Source organism: Xiphophorus maculatus, chromosome 6, assembly GCF_002775205.1.
Source record: "Xiphophorus maculatus strain JP 163 A chromosome 6, X_maculatus-5.0-male, whole genome shotgun sequence".
NCBI lineage: Eukaryota > Metazoa > Chordata > Actinopteri > Cyprinodontiformes > Poeciliidae > Xiphophorus > Xiphophorus maculatus.
Genome location: NC_036448.1, coordinates 7690410 through 7711451, shown reverse-complemented (window position 1 = coordinate 7711451; position 21042 = coordinate 7690410). Strand labels below are relative to the sequence as shown.

General features: G+C 39.3%; 2 protein-coding genes across 7 annotated transcripts in view; both read right to left on the bottom strand.

The window, feature by feature from the left end:
• Nucleotides 1–331: 331 nt before the first annotated feature.
• On the bottom strand, nucleotides 332–2885 carry LOC111608843. The gene is made up of 6 exons (XM_023335221.1): nucleotides 2695–2885; nucleotides 1841–1886; nucleotides 1667–1758; nucleotides 1126–1236; nucleotides 714–996; nucleotides 332–584 (listed from the first exon to the last, which is right to left on the bottom strand). Exons 1-6 carry the CDS (start codon nucleotides 2883–2885, stop codon nucleotides 372–374), a joined length of 936 nt encoding a protein of 311 aa, XP_023190989.1. The 3' UTR covers nucleotides 332–371.
• A 10248-nt stretch (nucleotides 2886–13133) lies between these two features.
• slc6a9 (solute carrier family 6 member 9) overlaps nucleotides 13134–21042 on the bottom strand; it is a 79678-nt gene continuing 71769 nt past the window's right edge. For all 6 annotated transcript variants that reach the window (XM_023335466.1, XM_023335465.1, XM_023335467.1 and 3 more), the window contains one exon: nucleotides 13134–20677. In XM_023335466.1, coding sequence (XP_023191234.1) covers nucleotides 20414–20677 — 264 coding nt within the window. In that variant the 3' untranslated portion in view covers nucleotides 13134–20413. The remainder of the gene's footprint in view (nucleotides 20678–21042) is intronic.

Below are 21042 nucleotides of genomic sequence, written 5' to 3'. Positions count from 1 at the left end.
TACCTTTCATAAATGGTGAATTTTGAAACTGGTACGGAAGCTTATTGCTATAATCCAGGGGGAAAAAATCAAGCGCTATCACGTTATAATGTCATACGTATCTTATTAAAACGTGATAGTTATCTTGTTAAAACATAATACGCATCTTGTATAAACGTGATAATTTTATGTCCAGGAAGTGGCGGTATTATGCTATTATGAAGGGAAACTTGACCAAGTCCTGTTAGCCACTGTACTAGCCTAGCATAATACCGCCACTTCCTGGACATAAAATTATCACGTTTTAACAAGATAACTATCACGTCTCAATGTGATAGCTCGAATTTTTTTCCCTGCGTGATAGCAATACGCTTCCGTAAAATGGATAACTTTCACATAGTAAAAAACTGCTCGCAAAACTGAATTGCAGCAATATAAATGTCACATCCAGATGACAGTGATGTGGCTTTTGGGTTTACTGCATTTCTTAAGGCTGCCATTTGTTCGTCAGTCAGTTGCAAATTAGAGTTTGGTACTGTGACATTTGACTCTTCGTGAAGAGAAAGCCCGCTGTCCTCCCATTCAATTTCGGGAATCTGTACACCCTGGAAAACACAAAGAAGGGATCAAGAGAACTCAAAATTTACTTAGTAAGACATTGTAGATTACTATTTTACAAATTAAGTGAATGGTAGTATACATGCTACACATTAAATTGTAAAATTAAAATGTACCTCTGTCAAGGCACCGTGGGGTTCAGGAATTGGATGATGTGTACGACCAAGAACCCAGAGCTGGTTAGGAGTCATGTTGCTTTCAGTTCGAAGTGGGTGATTGTCCCAGCCACTGCGGAAAGTATCCAGATCATCCTGCAGACGTGGCAGGAAGACATAATGGCAACAGAAGAGGTGTGCTTCATTTGAAATGTCCAGGTATCCCTCTTCTTCAAGGTAGTGTAGCACATCATAATAGATGCACGTTACAGCTGTCCACAGATCTCTCCACAGTCGCTCAATCCTTAAATTATTTAGTGATAAATGGTTAAAAACTGCCCTTCAAATCATGTCATATTGAAAACCACACAAAGGTAATGTTACTATAGACATTGAAAAGCATCACATATTGAAACTTGTCATTTGTACAAACCTTTGATTGTGCACACTTTTTCCAGATATGAAACTGCTTCTTCCTGTTCCACGAATCATAAACATAAGTCGTGCCACGTCCACATTTTCCACCCCTTGATCAGCACGTACCCTAAAATAAGTGTGTAACGTATTCATAATTTGCCTATAATTACAACATTAATGACAAATTTTAGCATAGCTCAAACATTCTTTGTAACCAAAAATATATTTTGGAGATACAAAATAGTGGGGATTAGACAAAACTAACTTACAAGTAACTTTTCAGCAAGCTCTTTTTAAGTCTATAAGTTCTTAATATTGATGAAAAAGTAATAGTTATAAGCGACATAATCTGACAGTGGAACTACATATTATTCCAAAATTCTAAGTTATAATATTGGAAAATGTCTTGTTCTACGCTAAGGTTTCACTTTTTCATCATTACTCAAAACCTATTGATATAAAACAAGCTCCTATATTTTGGAGAAAAGTTAGTTGATGCTGACTTTTAATCTTTCTTCCTTGGCTCAAAAGGATTAAGATGGACTGTAAACCTTTACCTGAGGGGGAAACCAAACTCCTCCACTGAACCTTGAAAGAAAGCGAGTGTGGTAGATGCCAGGTTGTTGGGAGCTGTACCAAGATACATTATCTGCACAACACAGCAAAAATGTAACAGTCAATTTCATAGCTTATGAAATTCTGCATTTATGAATTTATAGAAGATACTGCACCTTTCGAGAAAAACCATCAATGCCACCAAAGATAACAATGTTGTACCTAAAAAGAACAGAAAATACAGTATGTCATCATCATCATTAAATATCATCACTAAAAAGGCTTGCTTCTCTTGCATTACGCATGTCTGTAAGAAGGGACAGAGCAAATTGGACTTATTGAATAAGTTAAGTTCTTTCAAAGTTTGCAGGAAGATGCTGCAGATCTTCTATCAGTCTGTTGTTGAGAGCTTCATCTCTTCAGCCGTCATCTGTTGGGGCAGCAATATCAGAACCAGGGAACTAAAAAGGCTAATAAAGAAGCTGGTTCTGTTCTGGGGACAAATGTGGAACCTCTGGAGATACTTATGCAAAGAAGGATTCTTCATAAATAGAAAATGCTGGGCAACCCTGACTCTGACAACATCTTCATGAAACTATCTTGAGAAAATAGAGTATTTACAGTCAAAGGCTTCTTTAGACTGACTGTGATACAGAACACTACAAGAGATCTTTCCTGCCAGCAGTCATCACCATCTGCAATAACTCTTTGAATAACCTAAATTAATGAGTTACAACATTTAATTTTCCTTTAGAATAAGAAAATATTTGAATTTAATTTGAAGCGAGGTCTGCAGAGGAAGATCAGGTACTGCTTATATTTGGCTATATTGAAGCACAACATGCAGGACACTGGCTGGTGTGGTCACACATTATACACCAATGTATATAATACTGAAAAAAGTTGTGCTTTTATTTCCAAAAGGTATAAGACATGCTATGAAAAAAAAAAAATTCTACATGAGTTGAATCTATTTAACAAGCACACTTCAAAGTTAGAAGCCCCTCACTGAAAAAGATAAATGATTTACCGTATTAATTTGTGGTTGGTGTCAATGTGCATCAAAGACTGAGGGCCAGGAACTGAGTACGTCCGTCGAGCTATGCATCCTAGCTGGACCATACGTGATGCCATTCCAATGGTGTCTACACGATGCATGGACGCTCTGACTCTATCATACTGCACCCTCAGTCCTCTGGCTTGCAGAAGGGCCTTTACCATTCGGTACCCTGAGTGAGGCTGCCTGGATTTAATGTCTCTCACACATTGGTCTAAGTCATCATCTGACATGGTGGTGTATAATGCCCTCACTGAAAGACCAGATTCTGCCATCCGTCGATATACAGTCCGTCTAGATATACCCAAGAGTTTGGCGATGCATGGGACAGGGAGATGGAGTTCTAAAAGACTGCAAAGGTAGTCTGAGGATATGACCATCCGTTGTCGCCCAGCTGGTCCTTGCTCAATATGCACAACAGTTGTTTGTTGTTCTTCACTTTGTTTTTCTAAATTAATTAGTCTGTGCAAATGAGCCAGCGCATCCAAAATATTTGAAGGAACATCTATCTGACAAGACATGGCATTTAAAAAAACTAGTTCTTGAGTGCAGATAAAGTCCAGGAAATCCAGATCCAGGGGCATACGGTCAAGGACATGCTCCAAACGATCACGGAGTCTATCAAAAATGTGATCCAGCAAAAGTTCCTTGAAAAGAGAGAAAAAAAAAAACATGTCAAAAAAATTGTCAGTAAAATAAAAAAGTATTTTGAAATCAGTAGGTCAGTATTGGGACATCACAGTAATATAAATTAAATTATGATATTTAGTCTAAAACAAGTTAACAGATGTACTTACAAGCATATATTTTTCTTGAAAATGAGTTAAAATCAATTGAAAAAACAAAGGGAGTTGTTTATAGTGTTGCTAAGTAACAGAACGAGGTTTTATACCGCAAAGTAAAAAGAATGTAAATTAATATTGTATATCAACACTTGTCAGATAAGAGAAGCAGTATTTTGGATGATGTTGTAATGACAATAAATGTCTTAATTCATTCATAAATGAAGTCACCTGAACAATACAGTAGCTGAACAGAATGGGGTTGTGGTTATAATTAATGTCGGTAGTGTTCACAGCCCCTCCTTGAAGCACACAAGGCAGCCATATTAGCTTAGTACATTAGCGGTAGCATCTCCTGAAAAATTACACTTTACTAAGACTGCCTGTCTCAGTCTCACCTAAGACAACATCAAACAACCCAGAAAGTCGCCACCCATCAGTTCTCTTTCAAGATTCTAGACTTGACGCAAGTGGTATTTCTTTTTGAAATAAAACGGGGTAAATTGGGTGTGGGGCAGCGGGGAGGGGCTGGGGGGGCTAGTAGGTAACGAGAGGTAATATGCTAGCACTACATGGTGTAAGATTAACAACGGCCCAAAACCGTGTTTTAAATCAAGATTTAAGGTAATGTATCAAACTTCATGCGCAAAATAAAATATACTACAGAAATATGAAAGCATTAAACTCACCGTTGGGTTTGCGTTCGCCTCCATGGTCGCCAGCCTCGGTGACGCTGGTATTTCTTCAATATGACGGTTGTGTCACGTGATTAGCTGGGTCCTGGAATCTGACATCCATTGCTAATGTCTGTGACCTGAAGTAACCTCGCCATTTTTACAGCGAATTTTTAGACGTTGAATTTGAGACAGCGAATTTGAGCAAGTTGAATTGGAGGACACTGAAATTATTGCATTCGAATTTTGAAAAGTTGAAATTTTTTATATGCTGAATTTTTTAACACTGAAAATTTAAACTGTGAAAAATATGTATATTGAAAATTTGATCACTTTGAAATAGGAATGTGAATTTTTTTAATAAATGAAAATTGCAACCATGTACAAATAATGACACTGAATTTTTTTTTCATGTACAAATAATGACACTGAATTTTTTTTAGGTTAAAAATATATTCTGAATTTATTTTAACACTGAAAAAGTAAGCACTAATATACAACATTCAAATTTCAGAGGCATTTTTTATTCAAATTCTGATGGCACATATTTACTTCCATAGGTCAGGTGGCTTAAATGAAGAGAGGTCTGCTACGTGAGCACTAAGGAGAGACGTGCCGAGGAGAACCTGCTGATTCATTACACCTGGAAATTTAAGAAACTCTGCAGCTCTCGCTGGAGTGGTTCGCAGCCGAGTGTGAAGCGGCCGGGATGAGGATCAGTGCCTCCAAATCCGAGGCCATGGTCTTGAGCCGGAAAAGGGTCAGGGGGGTGTCCTGCCCCAAGTGGAGGAGTTCAAGTATCTCGGGATCTTGTTCACGAATGGGGGAAGAAGGGAGCGGGAGATCGACAGGCGGATTGGCGCAGCATCTGCTGTCAAGCGGGCGCTGTACCAGTCCGTCGTGGTGAAGAGAGTTGAGCCAAAAAGCGAAGCTCTCGATTTACCGGTCGATCTACGTTCCCACCCTCATCTATGGTCATGAGCTTTGGGTCATGACCGAAAGAACGAGATCGCGGATACAAGCGGCCGAAATGGGTTTTCTCTATAAGGTGGCTGGGCTCTCCTTTAGAGATAGGGTGAGAAGCTCAGTCATCTGGGAGGGACTCAGAGTAGAGCCGCTGCTGCTTCACGTCAAGAGGAGCCAGCTGGTGAGGTGCTCTGGGCACGTCCCACCGGGAGGAGACCCAGGGGAAGACCCAGGACACGCTGGAGGGACTATGTCTCTCTGCTGGCCTGGGAACGCCTCGGGATTCCCCCGGAGGAGCTGGAAGAAGTGGCCGGGGAGAGGGAAGTCTGGGCCTCCCTTCTGAAGCTGCTACCCCCGCGACCCGACCCCGGATAAGCGGAAGAAGATGAATGGATGGATGGATGGATGGATGGTATTAAGGAAGAGTAATTATCATTAACTTTGGACAAAAAGTTTGGCTCCTTCTTCCTTAGAGTCCCGGGATCTCTGGCAGGCGGGCTGCGGCTGGAGGAAGTGAAACCACAACACTGCGCGTTGACGTCACAGATCACAGAGTTTAATTCCACACAAAACAACGCATGAATCAATTAACAAAGCTGCAGAGGTACAGAGATATATATTCATTACCTGTAACAGGAAAAATAGAAAAAGAAACACAAAGAAAACGGGGGCAAAGACGCGTCTTTGGAGAAAGCTTTATGCCAAAAAGCAAAACAGTGGTAGCATTCTGAATTTCTAACGCTTGCATGAAATTTTTATACTGAGTGGGTGTTTCTTCAATTTAATATATTCAATTAAGGCGTTCCGCTCTTTAACCAATTAGAAACTCCCATAGGGACTAAGGGAAACTTGAGAAGTCTCCTAATTTACAGCGAAGTTCCAAAGGCGTCTGGTTTCTGTCGAGAGACAAGGGCGGACCAGTTAATCTTGGAGGATACCAGGTACGAATGTCCCCGGCGCCGGGAGTCTTAAGATAAGATTTCGCAGACACCCTCGGAATCTGACGTCTCTTCCATTATTTCTCCTAACGTTCTCGAAGAGACTTGCATCTGGTAATTTTTCAAGAAATGTTATCTTTGCAAACCCCAGTTTTTGCTTTTGCACAGTCAGCCCCCCAAAAGATTGAGTTCTGCCAAAATAATACATAAAATCCACAGGACAAGATAAAGTATAATTCCTGAGCCATTTTCTAATAGTAAAGAAAACATTTTCATTCAAACAATTTCCATTTGCTTCTAATATCGTCACAGATAATACAGTTTTTCAAATACATTCATCCTATAGTAGTTTTAAAATGAGATAATACAATCTTCAGTAAACATGGTATTAATACTTAGAAATTAAATGTTACGGGGTTTCAATCTTCTATTTTGCATTAGTTTTACACCATCGCAGATGCTGGCCTCCGGCAGGTCTCCCCCCAACTGCCTGCAGGAATGCGAATTTATGGCTCTGTGTTCTAGCTGGGCCTCAAAAGGCCCCATTTAGTGATCTGCATTCTAACCCCTGTCTGTCCGGTTCAAAACAAGAGTATCAAACCTACCCTTTTTACACATGCGTAAGATTAACTGTATTAAGTACTAAAATTAATCCTTTTTCTTAACAATGGATGGATGGATGGATCTACTGTTCAAGACAATAACTTTATTCAAAGTAGTATGCCTTAAGCCAGGGCATGAAAAAGTAACAAGGACTTTCTTCAGGTCCAAATTCTCTTCAGAGCTGGGAAGCAACTTCATTCTGGTTCTTTTGAAAGCACTCACAGGTCTCCCAGTCCTCATGACTGAGTCTGTGTGCCAGCTGCAGTGAGAGACGGAGATGTTGACCTCACGTTGACCTGGTAGCAAAAAAAAAAAAAAAAATCACAAATGCTATTGGCTGTTTTTCTATTGACTCTTTTTGGTCCATTTAGGTTGTTACTGTCTCTAGATAAACATGAGTTAGTTAAAACTAGACCATAACACTTACTCTAACCCTAGCCTTATTTCTGAATTGTCGACTGGAAAAAAATAAATAAGTAAAGACAGAAAATGATTGTTGTGGTTCTTAGCATACTGCATACTACTTTTTTTTCCCTTTCTTACAGCCTCCATTACGATTGGAGGAACAAGATGACGATGATTCAATGAAATTTCGTAAGAGTTTCTAATGACTTCTAGGACTGGCAAAAGACATTTTCCTGGAAACGAAGGATTTAGCAGCTGACAGAGCAGCACATGTTGACATAGACGTGTTTTTCTGCTGCCTGTTATCAGTTTTGTGAAAAAAGATTTGTGCCACGTCATTCATTAATAGTAATTATGAGGAAAAAATCCACTTTTAAAGGCTAAAAGGTCTGCAAACTTTTGTGGCTTTCTGCTGTAACTCTTGGGTTATGTTTGGGACTCAAAAAGCTCGGTACGGATTGGACAAATTCTTCATCCGCCCAACCGGATTTTATAGGGAGGATGATGATACTACGGGTTTTTCTTTCTTTTGCAGAGGTCTTTGTTGATAACCAGTACATTCATACTCGCTGCACTTTAGTAAAATTAAAAAAAATAAATAAATAAAAGCTCAGTTTTTCTAGGGTGGTTGAAATCTGCACGACTTCTTATCTCTGCACGGTGAATTAAAGCCAGACGTGTGCCTTCCTTTGATACTGCTCCATAATTTTATAGCGTGACATTCCTTTTTCTCATGCTGCAGAGTAAAAAAAAAAAAAAGTAGCATGTTTTTTCTGTGTGTGTGTGTGTGTGGGGCGAAAAAAAAAACATGTATCTGTGTGTTTAAAGACTTCTGGACTCTCCGCAGCTTGAACCCCCCCCTTCCCACAGTCACTGCTCTTTTGTTTCTGGCTCCCCCGGGTCTTTAAGTTTCACGTTCATTGTTGGGATTTGCTGTGGAAAATTACAGTAAATGTCTCCTGCACAGATTGTGAAACGCTCTACACCCAGCCTCTCATCAGCAGCTCCTCACCTCATTTAACTCAAATAGCACGCCCGTATATTTAACTTTGTTCGCCATTAACGGTTCCCAACAACAGAACTATCTTAGCATCAAATTTGCTCGATATTTCCTCCGTACTGTTGACAGCGTAACTTTGGTTATCTAAGCAGTAAGGGACCCCGCAGGGAAATAAAACAGAATCTAGTGATATGGAGAGAAATATTGTAATGTAACACTGATGATTAATGACGGACAGTGATTTGCATTCATCACTGGGCTCCTGGATTATTTCTATCTTTGGTGTTTGTTCAAACGTAAACCAGCTCAATAACTGATTCACAAGTGGATTCCGGCTTAAACAAGGATTAATTATAGATTAACCCCCCGCCTCCCGACAAGAAAAATGTAAGTATTTTTGAAATTATACTGCTGGCATCGTGATCTAGAGAGTTTTTGTTTCCCTGTATGTGCTATGAAGTATTTCTGCTTAGTAGTTAGTAATCTCTTTAGTAGTTTTCTGTTGTCGTTTCACTGTCCTCTCGTTAGATTTCCTGGTAGTTTTGGAAAGACAAGCAGCAAACCTTTCAGGGCCGGGAAGGACTGAGCTCATTATTACTTTTCATTCATTTTCTATTTTATTTAATTTTTTTGGTCAAACCAGGCAGAAATAAACAGTATTAAAGAGTGCATTTCAGGTTATAAAAGTTTGCTTTCCCCTCCCCAAAAAATGAGTCATTTTTCAGAGATAAAAATACAGAATTCTAAGAAATGTCCTTGAGACACAGAGAGTCGTACAGATCTCCATCTCTGAGGATGCAGCGGTGCACAGTTGCGTGTTTTGGTGTCCTGCGTCTTGAGAGACAAGGCAGGAAAACATTCTGGAAATAGAACCGGGGTCGGACGGCTCAGGAATTCCAAGCACACAACAAACGCCCGACTGGATGGGCGAAAGGACAACTGACCACTGGGGGACTGTATACGCAGCAGCCATGCAAAAAGGGCCAAACTAAGTGCAAGTCATTATCAAACTCAAACGAGGTGTGTAGAGGCGACGAAACCTGGGAGACACCAGTTAAGCGACGGGTCGAACTCGCTCCGCAAAACGAGGATGCAGCACAGAAACCCGAGGTCTGTGGCGTTACATGAAGGGAAAGGAAAAGAGACGGTGCTGCGAAAAAGTCATTCACACTTTATGGATTTCTTCTATTTTTTGCTTTTTGTCATGTCTGGAAGAACCAGAAGAAATACAAAAAAGTTGTTTTAAAATAATAGTTTTGTTGATTAAGAACAAAAGCTAACCAAGCTTAGCATTGGTTAGGCTGGTGACCCTAACCCCCGACTGAGCCATTGTTGTCGCAGACATAACTTATAAAACCGAGCAGCGCTATCGTACATCTCACTCCACCGCTGTAGAGGAATGTCGGGCCACTTGACTTTGCAGGGTTGTTCAGATTCGGCCATATTGAAGAGGTTTTCAGCCTGAAGAGCCCTTTTAAGGTCAAGTCACCAGAGCTCGTCTTCTTCTCTTTCAGCCTTTCCCTCCAGTGTTTGCCACATCTTCGTTTCATCCTCTCCCCTCACTCCAACTACCCTCATGTCCTCTTTCACCAAATCCATAAATCTCCATAACTATTCATACTAGGCCACTACAAAAACGTTCACTTTCTTTTTCAGGCGTTCAGACTTTGACCCGCCTTGTTGCGAACAAGACTATGAGATCCTCCATGGCTTAGTAGATGATCAGATTTCAATAGGTCAGGTCAGGATTTGTTACTTTTTAAAATATTTTAGCCTACTTCCTGTTGTCAGACGTGTCCTGTTTAAGTGATTCTTTCCCCCCTATTCTACAACTGAATAAGCCTGGCAAGTGAAATTAAACCAAACAAATGTCTCATGATTCATGATTGTGACTGCGTATTTGAGGACAGACGGTTGGGCTTCCTGTGGAGCTAAAGTTAAAACATTGTTGAGAAAAACCGGAACCTAAGTGATTTACCCTGCTGCTGTTTGCCAGACAAGGAACCCGGCATTCTCACATAAAAATAACATTTGAATAAACGTTTTAAATAAACATTTTAATTATAAGTGTTTTACTGTAAAAAAAAAAAAAGAGAAAACTTGTAATTTCTTTCGACGTCTGAACCCAAACGTCAAAGCACATCGGACGTGGCATCATGGTTTTCATTATATCCGATCTGTTCCAGTACATACGGTTTTGACTTTTGTCGTCATGAATTTTTTTTTCTTTTTAGTATACAACAATAAGATCTTGATATCAACAACACACATAGTATGGATGGATGGATGGATGGATGGATGGATGATTTCGCTCCATTTTCTCTGCTTTGAAGAATAACACCACTCAGAGCAACAGTAAAGCAGCTTTTCAAAGAGTCCAATTTGCACCGTGGGGATAAAATCAAACTCCCTGGAGTCAGAAATTGCCAAACATCACGGCAGATCTTAAGAAATATTCTTCCTTTTAGGTGGCAAAGGGTTCACATTAGTATCTTCACGTCAGCAAATGGAACACCTTGCTGCTCTTTTTTTTTCATCTAAGCCGAAAAGGTATTTCATAATAATAATAATAATAACAGTCATGAGATTGGATTTTATTTTAAAGATGTGTATAATTTACTCCATCCCAGTGCATGCAGATGAGTTTCTCTGTACGGCCATGCTGCCCTCCGTTGACTCTCGCCGGTATTGTTCTGACTTAAATGGAAGCTTCTTTGATACAGTTCACGTTTTGTTTTGTTTTTGTGTGTGAGGGTGATAACGTCTTCAATTGCCCGCTCAGATTGCTCTGCGTTTACAGAAAGTGTCGTCCTATGCTGACCTCCAGGCCTGCTCTGCATATTGTAATTAGTCGCAAGCTGCTGTGGCAAACACCTGCAGCACCAACCCGTGCTTAGGAGCGCGACTACACATTTTGTGCTTACGTTTAGAAAGAAAGAAAAAGGCTTCTCCGACCCCATTTAATGGGAAAACAATAAGATGGCTCTCCACCAGCCTCCTGTATAGTTGCTGCCTGAGGCTAAGTCAGCACAGAATTACAAACAGGCCAGAGAGGTGATGCTGCTGCATTGCTGTCAGTGGGCGGAAACGTACATTACGCTTTTATACCCACAGTACAACACGCAGTAGAGCTTCCTTCCTGTGCTGCAATCCTTGTTTTGCGAGGATAAAACCTGGACAGTCCAGAAAGAAGTTGGTTCACTGATGGTGGAGGAAACACAGCGAGCATCCATTTCATGAAACGGGGTTTTAGTAACACTTTCCCGAATGCTTTAAATTCATATGATGAATTGTGAGGTGGGGGGAAAGACACAATTTAGCTCGCAAGTCATTTGTGAGAAGCGTCCACCTCTTTTACGGACCAGCGTGTGGCGTTACAGTGACACCTAGCGTCGAAGTGACGGATTGCAGTCAACTCAATGCCTCTCCCAAACTGCAATGAAATGCAGTCATTTAAAAAACGAGCCTTGTTTTGAGACAGTCTTTAAGTTTGTAAGATAAATATGTGTTTTGTTTTGTTTTGAACATCGACAAAGTTAAGAATGGCTGCATCAAATAAATGTTAATATCTGACAAAGAAAGTATGAAGCACTTCTTCAATAATGTTTTAATTATTAATTATTATTATTATTCAGAAAATAGCCTTTCCAAACAAACCTTGCTCTGTGTGGAAAAGTAATTACACCCTAAACCTGATAACTCGTGGTGCCATCCTTGAAGATAACAGCTGACATCAATTAAAACGTGACCTTGAGTCTTTTAAAGTACACTACATGAATTTTTATGTTTTTATTTTGCCACATTGAAGGGTTTTCTTGCCTATTTAGGGTCATTTCACTGAATTGGAGTTCATACTTTGACTAGGTCACTCCAACACTTACATATTTTTCCCTTTGAGCCATCCAGAGGTAGACTTGCTGGTGTGCTTTGTTTCATTATCTTGCTGCAACTGAACTTAAGCTTAAGGTCATAGACTAACAACCTTCTCCTGTGAGGTTTTTTCTGCTAAGGAGGAAAATTCATGTTTCTGTCGACTACGGCAAGTCGTCCAGGTCCAAAAACAGCAAGGCGGCCACAGACCATCACACTAACACCCTCATCTCTGACTTCTGGTACGACTTTCTAGTTCTTAAAAGCTAGTTTTACAACCATGACACATAAAGATCTACACCTTCAAAAAATGTGTTTTTCTCCCCTCAGAAAGCAGAAATGTTTGGACAGCTGTAATACAAGCAAAAAGGCTTGTATTTTTGCATCCAGGTTTAGTCCAGGAATATATATTTCATTTACATGCAAAGCTCTCTCAGGTACAGCAGGAATCAAGAGAAGCTGCCCTTCGGAAAAGCAGTATTTATGGCCCGAAGTGAAATGGAAGTGAAGTGAGCTGTGGTTTAATTACGTCGATGCTCAGGAGAGTTCAGCCGACGTATGAGTTTCCGTTTCTGTTGCCACCAGCCAATCCATTTTTTGCTTTCTTTTTGAATTTCTTCGACACAGTCACTTTTGCTTCAATTTGTTTAAACTTTCGTTCTTCAGACTGACTCTTATGTTTCCTTGTGTTTCAAGAGGGACCTTCGAACATTCCTCTCTTTACAATTTGCACGCATGTCCAGATTCCTCTCTTATCCTCGCTTGCCTTCAGCTCAGCACTCAGGTTTTCTGTAACACGTAGAGCTGTGCCAGGAAATAAATATGATTCACGTTGAACGTATACATTTTGAATTGATATCTTCATGTTCCACCGATATTTCAATTTTTGGCCATCAGTACTCAAATGTCAAAGAGTTCTCGATGCCCCGCCGTAACAGAGAGCACGCTGTGTTTTACACTGTATGACACTTATTTTTTGTGGAAAAATATTATTTCCACCAATGTAGAAGGACGGAGATTTCGAATGTTTCCTTTGGAGGAAAATGTTTCTGCCTTTCCATTCTGCTCCTTTATTAAGAAATTAAGCTATTTCAGTACTTGAAACAAAAAAGCTAACACAAGGAAACGCATTTTAACTTCACGTGTCCTATTAATTAAAAACACACACAGAAAGTGATCTTTAAAATAGATTTTATTTACCATTTTGTAATTCAACAGTTTACGATATACAGGTGACGAGACTAAGACAGTTCAATGGATTTTGGCCCTAAAGGTTGAAGAACAAGAAAGAACACACATGGTTAGATAAATACACTGACAGATATATATATACATATATCATATATATATATATATATATATATATATATGATAGAAGGTACTGTGTTCTCTTTTCAACCTCTCCATCCCACCAAATGCAACACTGCAATTTCTCTCCGCCGTAACCTTGGAAAACAAATCATTTTCTGTTCTTGTGCTTTTATTTGTTTAAGGAAAACAAATGGAAAATTTCTATATTCTGTTCTTACAGAGAGAAAAAAAAAAACCCAACTAAAGTGCTGCAGTACGAATGTGCTCGTACGAAGAGTAGTAAGAAATTCAAGAGGTAAAGTTCTGTCGCTTACATGAAACCACAGAGATGCAGAAGGTCACAGTTTAGAGCTTTTCTTATCGCCACGTTTCCGTTTGTCTGCTCAAGAAAAATAAAAAATCCCAAGTGTGTATATTTTTCATCAACAGTGTTTGTGGAGAGATGATGTCAGCGATTACTTAATAGTAGCTGGAGACCTGGATCAATTCTGTTTTTCTCTAGAAGTAGTTTAGGACATTTGGAACAGTGGAGCACCAAGCCTGCCACAATCAGAAAGAAATACACAAATAACTCAGCCTTTATGCAAAGTAAAACATACAACAACAAAAAAAGAGCTCTAGATAGTTATGTTGGCATATGAAGAGGAATAAATAATCAGTAATCATCCCTACTGTTTTGTTTTTGATGATGCTTTTATTTACTCACTTCCATGTTTATTTCTGTACCGGTTTACTCTTATTGATTTTATTTTCCCAAAGGCTTTCAATATTGTGCTTCCCTTTGTCAGAAAGCTGACACTTTTAGATTCAAATTTTTAAAAATTCTTTACTCTATTTTTTTTTTACTTAACTGACCGTAATAAACAAAAAGACTTAAAAGAAAGACAATATTGAAAAAGCTGGGAGGGAAAAAAAAAAATCAAAGAAAAGAAATACAAAACTAAATATGTCCATATATAAGTAAATACAAATGAAAGAAAAAATATATATGTAAATTTAGAAGGATACAATAAATAATCTAGTGCAGTTAAAAATTTTAATACAAATGTCAGTTTATTCCATATTGCGAGGATAATCGTTAAAAGTCTTCTTTTTTTTAATCATTTGTTGGTGGTTTTGCAGTCAAACTAGTTCAATTTATTTCTGCATTTACTCTTGATCGTGGCAAACGCGACTCTCCGTGTTGAACACACGACAGTTTACGTTTCCGACACGTTACGTCTCGGATCATTTGACTGCAATGTTACCAAAGAGATAACACCTCCCGCCTACAACATGCACAGAAAGGCGAAGGTGAAGTTCTGAGTGCGGATCCAGCCTCGGCTGCAGAGTGATTTTGGTGTTTATGTTCTGCTTTTCACACAATCCCATCAACAGGAACAGCCAGACGGCTCAAAACTAAGGAAATATTGTTGGCACTGTTAAAACAGCTTACAAGATGTAATACTGTTAAGGGAAAAAAAACAAAACAACAACAAGAAAACAAAAGCATTGTGATGCATGTGTCTCCACTCTGTTGCAGTTCAAGTTTCAATCCAAAGCTTTTTCGTTTGGCAATGTTTTTTTAATATCAGCTGGCTTTTTTGAAAAAAAAAAAAAAAAAAATTTCAATGGGAACAATTTCAAAAACAAAGTGTCATGAAAGATGGATAAACAATTCCTAAAACCCGAAGATAACAATAGTCTTCTCTCTCAACTTCTAGCACAAAATCTGTTTCATTTCTCTCTTTTTTTTTTTTTTTCCCACTAACGGTTTTCACTGGGTGTTAGTAGAATAGCACAGAGTTAATTCTTGTGGATTACGGGGTACATGGACATCGACGCTGACAGCAGCCTGCTCTACATGCAGGTTTCTGCAGCGAGAGCTAATCTATTACACATGTAATACATAACACACCTGACATCGTCTACATCACACTACCAGAAACATGACAAGTGAGAGCCAGTCAAAGCCCGCTCTCCCTAGGATCCACGGAAACACAAACCCGCTCGCACTGAAGCAAAAGCAAACACAGTCTGATTATGTCGTTTCTTTTTGTCTTTTTTTTTTTTTTTTTTTACATTGCTGTACAATAGCAGGAGGAGATGAGGGTCCAGGAGAGTTAGTAAGGGGGTCGGTATGTAAGGTGTTCACTAGAAGACAGACCGACAAACGAACAGGACGATGCCTGAGCTACATGTTTCCCACTAGATACTGAGCAAAATACCTTCTTCTTTCATCTTTCGGCAAGCAAGACCCTATTTTTTAATGATTTTTTTTATATTTATATAATGACGCTAATCAAGAGATTTAGAAAGAGGATGATACTTCCTGGGGTCAAAAGGCACCTGCTTTTGCTTTGCCTTAATATAAAAAAAACAAAAAACGTAATAAAATACCCCATATGGCTGGAATGATTGGTGTTAAAATATCCAGAGCATTTCTCCAAGCTTTTCTGTACAAAGGCAAGTTAAAAGGCTGGATCACAATGTGTGCTTGTTTCAGAATGTCTGCTGTGCTTCTTTGCATTTAACTTTATGCGCTCTTATTTCTCTTATTGTTGCTCTATTAACAGGTCTCTCTTTTTTCCCCTCTGTTTGGGCATATCGGTCTTGTGTTTCTCCCTCTATTTAAATATTGTCAGCATTACTCCATCTTGTGGTCTGTTGGAGCAACTGCATTACCAAATTTAAAACTATGCGTATGTGCAAATGTAGTCCAAAGAAGTGCTTTCGGATGTCTTCCAGAAGTTGCAAAACAGCAACTTTCTCAGAGAGGTTCACCGTTTCTAGATATGTGCTTAGTTGTGCTAGACTCAGTCAAAGATGAAAATAAATGTTTTTCTGATAAGGAGATTGTATTAGCTTTGCAAAAAAGATTAACACTAGGCACATAATTTATGTCCAAAACGCCTTTAAAAAGGATCATTCTATATTTTTGTTACGCAAAACTGTTAGGTAGTTTAAGTGCTGCTAGGCTGTCGGTTCGGTTCACAACACAGTTTTTTTTTAAGCAACAACAAAAATAAAAGAAGGTTTGACTGGGAATGAGCCTTTATGCGATTCTCATGGCATTTAAAACCTTCACCTAAAAATGCCACAGTTTCACGGTATTAATTTAAGTATAAGTTTATACCATGGCCTAACCGCTCTCATTTAAAACAGATAAAATTTTTCTCTCTAAAGAAATACATAAAATTACTTTGATTCTTAATGCATCGTTAACATTATTTATAACATTAATTTAGTTTGATTTTGATACACAGATTTAAGCCATAACATATATAAAACATACCAACTAAGTTTAGCAGTAGTACTTATTTAATGAGAAGAATGTTATAACTTTTTTAGCATTTTGCTCTTTATATATGGTGGACCTCCACTTAAAACTGCCTGTTTTTTATTTTTTATTTAAGCACCAAAAATATCTTAAGCAGAATAATCCGTAAATATGTGAATCTATAAACACTGAACCACAAACAAACAGGAAAACAGCAAGCTGATCTTAGCTAGCTAGTTAATTAGCTATCTCGTTTGATAGCTAGCCTGCAGTTGGCTGCTTAAAACTTTAAAAAGAGTGAAGAATGGTGTACTTTTAGTTCCTACAACCCAACAGTCTCATGTTTTGTCAGCCAGAAATATTTCCAGACAATTTTTTGGCCTTACAAGTAAGGGTAGTAGCTTTTTTACCCCAGCTAGCTAAAAACTGTGCACCTCTGTGTTACTTTTTGCTTCATACACTCTACAGTCACTGGGAATTTCTTGGGCACTACAAAAAACTTTTTTTTTTTACTGCAGGAATGGAATGCTAAACAGTTTTTGAACATAATTTCTTAAATCCTAGGTGTACTTTGAAACCGGCCCATGCTTCGTTACAGCGAAGGAGCAAAATGGTTCGAGTTCTTTTCGCCTCAGTAGCCGAAATATAGCTCTGAACTTGTGGCCTGTTTCAAATTGTTTTTGCAAGTTGTTTTAGGGCAACTTCTATCAACAAAGCAAGCTAATACTAACATTTCTCTCTCCATTTGACACGTTTAAGTACTGAAATGTCACATTCACTTACAGGGATTGTAAGTGAATCCCTGAATCCGCGTATTAAGTGCGCTGTGAATTTATAGGGAATGTTAGAAATGTAAATTATTTACCCTAGCAATTTAACGTTTCATATGAACAGCAGCCAAATCAATCAAATCTGAGGTTGGCTGGGGATCTATGATATTTAATGTCATAAATCCAATTTGAGTATTCGGTTAGATTTTTCTCACAAGGAACTCAGGAATTCAGACTACAGTACTGCTCGAAAATGTTACTGGCTAGTGTCAAAATTTTTGTCACCCAATTTCTGTTCTTTGCTCCGTAGCCTATTCACTTCTTCCGCTAAATTCAGCTAACTGGCAGTGCAATGTTTGCAGCTAATTCCAACCAGGAAGTAGTCTATTTCTACATACTGTTGGAATGTGCAGTATAATTCTCCACTTGAAGTTCAAACATGTTCTCGCTGAAGCATCGCAGTCATAAAAACATGTGTGTCAACCTGAGGAAACGACGTCACGGTGAATGTAATCTTTAAAAAAAGTGGTCTCTGCCAATGAAACCAAAACCATTTCACCATGCGGAGTCACAAAATGACATTGTAAAGTTTCTGATGTAGATGTGCGGATGGGGTATAATTATAAGTCCCACGAGGGTCAGTTCTGTCTTTATAAACGCCACGCGACACGCCGCTGAACCGGACAGTTCCCGGTCAACACTCAGCCCAACAACCTGCATCAGAAAGGTATTTCTGATGCAGGTCTCTCCAGTCTAAGAAGAGGAAACCAGGTAAACATGGTTAATCACAAATCTATAGCTTTTACGTTTTGTACAAAATAAACATATACTGTCTTTATTATTATTTACTAAGTTACTTTACAATGAGAAGTAAAAAGACGACATCTACAGAGAGAACAATAACCGTCGCAGCTACATAGAAAACTACAGATTTCGCTGCAAAGGTTTAAGTCCGTTGTCTTGTGGAAACAAGCGGCATCTCTCTGCCTTCTGTTTCCCTAACGGCTTGGCTCAGAGCTCGAAAACAAAGAGTCTCGTAATACACTTAAGGGTTCCACAGACGGCAAAGGACCAACACGTACTGCTTCTGTTTCTAAAGCGTAAAATGTGCAACACCCATGTAACTCAGGTTGCATGCCAGATGGGGGCAGACGACTACGAACCATTAGACACCGACTATAGTACACAGGTTTTTCCTTCAGAGATCACATCCTAACACGCACTTCACTCCAAAACAATGCCTGGAAGACTTAAGAAGAGATGGCACTTCAGTTTGTCTGCTGAGAGTTGCATCCACTCACATTGCGTGCATATGTGGGTGTTTTCATACAACGGGTAAAATTCTGTGGTTTTAGTCGCTGTAACAGTTTCCACAGGCAAGGAACCGCAGAGTTTACCTTCACTTGGACCCTGAGAAATGGGGCAATAGGACCTCTTCTATCAAAAATGAAGCAAAAATGCTTGTGAGAATGAAAAGACAGCGTTACAGTACAGTTCATTATTATTATTATTTTTAAATCTAAGCAGCTTTAGTGAAAAACAAAGTAACTACTGGGGAAATTCCCGCAGAAGATCAGTCTCAAGTGCTATTCATATTCTTGGGTGCAGTTAAATATTTGTGCTCTGTGTGGTTCATTTGAAGAATAAGCAGCATAAGAGAACAAGAGGCTTAGTCCTAAACTGAAATCAACTAAATCTGAGGTCACTGTGTGCTGTGGAAAATGCTCTATTTAGAGTCTACGTACGGAAGGCCAAACCTGCCATAGTCAGTGAAAACAGAAATTGATAAATGGCTCAATAGAGCAATTATTGGACTGAAAAAAATCCAACAAAAACGATTGAGATATTTGAAACATTTCTTTTACAGAATAATAAAAAGGAGAATTTTCACTTTATGCTTATTTTCTTAGTTATTTATTCCTTATCATTCGTTTATTTATTTGTATTTTTAAGACATGCTTATTTCATGTTTTATATTATTGTTCATTTAATTTCAAAAGGTTCCATTTTCATTGATTGCTTTTTCTTATCACTGGTCACAAAAGAAAAAAAATAATAAGGAAATAAATGGTCATATGTTAATGATAAATCTTTGAAGAATAAAATTGGTGGCCATATATTTTTAAAAAATGTAATCATACTCAACATTTTAGAGAGAAAAACTAAATGCATGTAACAAGTAAATGAATCGAGAAATGAAAACAACGCACAAGTGTGTAAATGAATATATATAAAATGACATGAATTATTACAAATATTGGATATTTTGACAGCTAAAAACAAAATACAAAAATCCAATTTATGCGACTTCTTACGCCATCATATGTTTGGGTGCATTTGGTGCCATATTAGTTTATTCACTGGGCCATTTATTTCTTTCTGTTTGAGTAAAGCAGGTTCGATCCTTCACGTCTACTAGCGCGATTCGGTGTGTCCTTTTTCTGGCAGCAGAACGAAGCTTATTTCCATTTTTTCCGTGTCAGATGCCAGTGCCGACACGGTTCGCTGTTCCCCCCTCGCCCCTCTACGCTACAGCACCACATCAGGTCTCCGGCTGTCCGACCGCCGCCACTACGAAGTCGTCCGTCCCGAACGGACCTGGCCGACTGAATACCGGAGAACGGCGCGCATCTCTTTGCGACTGCGCGCACAAAACGAGCACATTGCAGCTCCACGATCTACTGTACCTCTAACTGCTGATGATGAGGATGACATTTACAAGTTTTACACCAAAAAGAAAAAAAAGAAAGGAAAGGAAGAACAAACTCCATTATTAAATTATGCGGTACAAATCAACAACTCACTCCCGGCCCACATAAACGCACGCTTACACGCTTGTGGCTTACACGCAGACCTTTTGGATGATGACCCAAATTCCTTGGTCCTTTCATTTTTTTTCTTCTTCTTCTTTTGTCTAGAGATAACACGCAGACAGATAGAAGAGGTTAGGATAGATATAATAAGCCCTTACAATATGTAAAGGTCTCCAGCGAATGGGATCTCCCCCACAGAGGACTGTGGGAAAGTAGGGAGAGGATGGAGGAGAAGTGAGGAGAAGGGAGGAAGAGAAGGAGGAGACGGTGGCCCAGTAGCGCTGACAGAGAGAGGCGGCGTCTATGCACTGGGGTTGGGGTTGTTGTGTGTGTTGGTGGAGCCGTTGCTTCCCTGGATGGTGAGGCTGATCTCATCCTTTTTCTCCGTCTCCTTCGCTTTCTCCTCCTCCTTGTGCTCTTCTCTTAGCTCCTCCTTCTCCTTCTTCTCCATCATGGGCCGGGCCTCGATGGTGTCAGCGGGGGCCGTGGGGGCGTAGCGGCCTGTTCTGTGCTCGGCCAGGGCCGGGCCCCACTTCGGATGTGCTTGGCAGGCGTGCTTCAACCGCTGGGAGGAAAAAAGGTGGAGAGGGACGTACACGTCAAACGTCAAGTTGAAACCGCAAACTTTAGCGCATCGCTTTTAGTCTGTGCAACACAAAATAGTCTACAATCGAGAACAGTAAGGAAAGTGACAGATTGTTTACGAATAAGAACCTCAAATGTAGCTTTGTCTTTTTTTCCCCTTTTACTCAGATACCCCGTCTATGTACGCCGACAGGCTGGACGAGGAGAGCGTTAATCAGAGAAACAGCTATGAAGATCATGGTAACTCTAGGGCAGCTGTACATCCATGACATTTTACCGTCTTCTTAGGCATAAAAATCCAAAAACATCATGTCTTATCACATCAGTCTGTGGTTACTTTGTGTT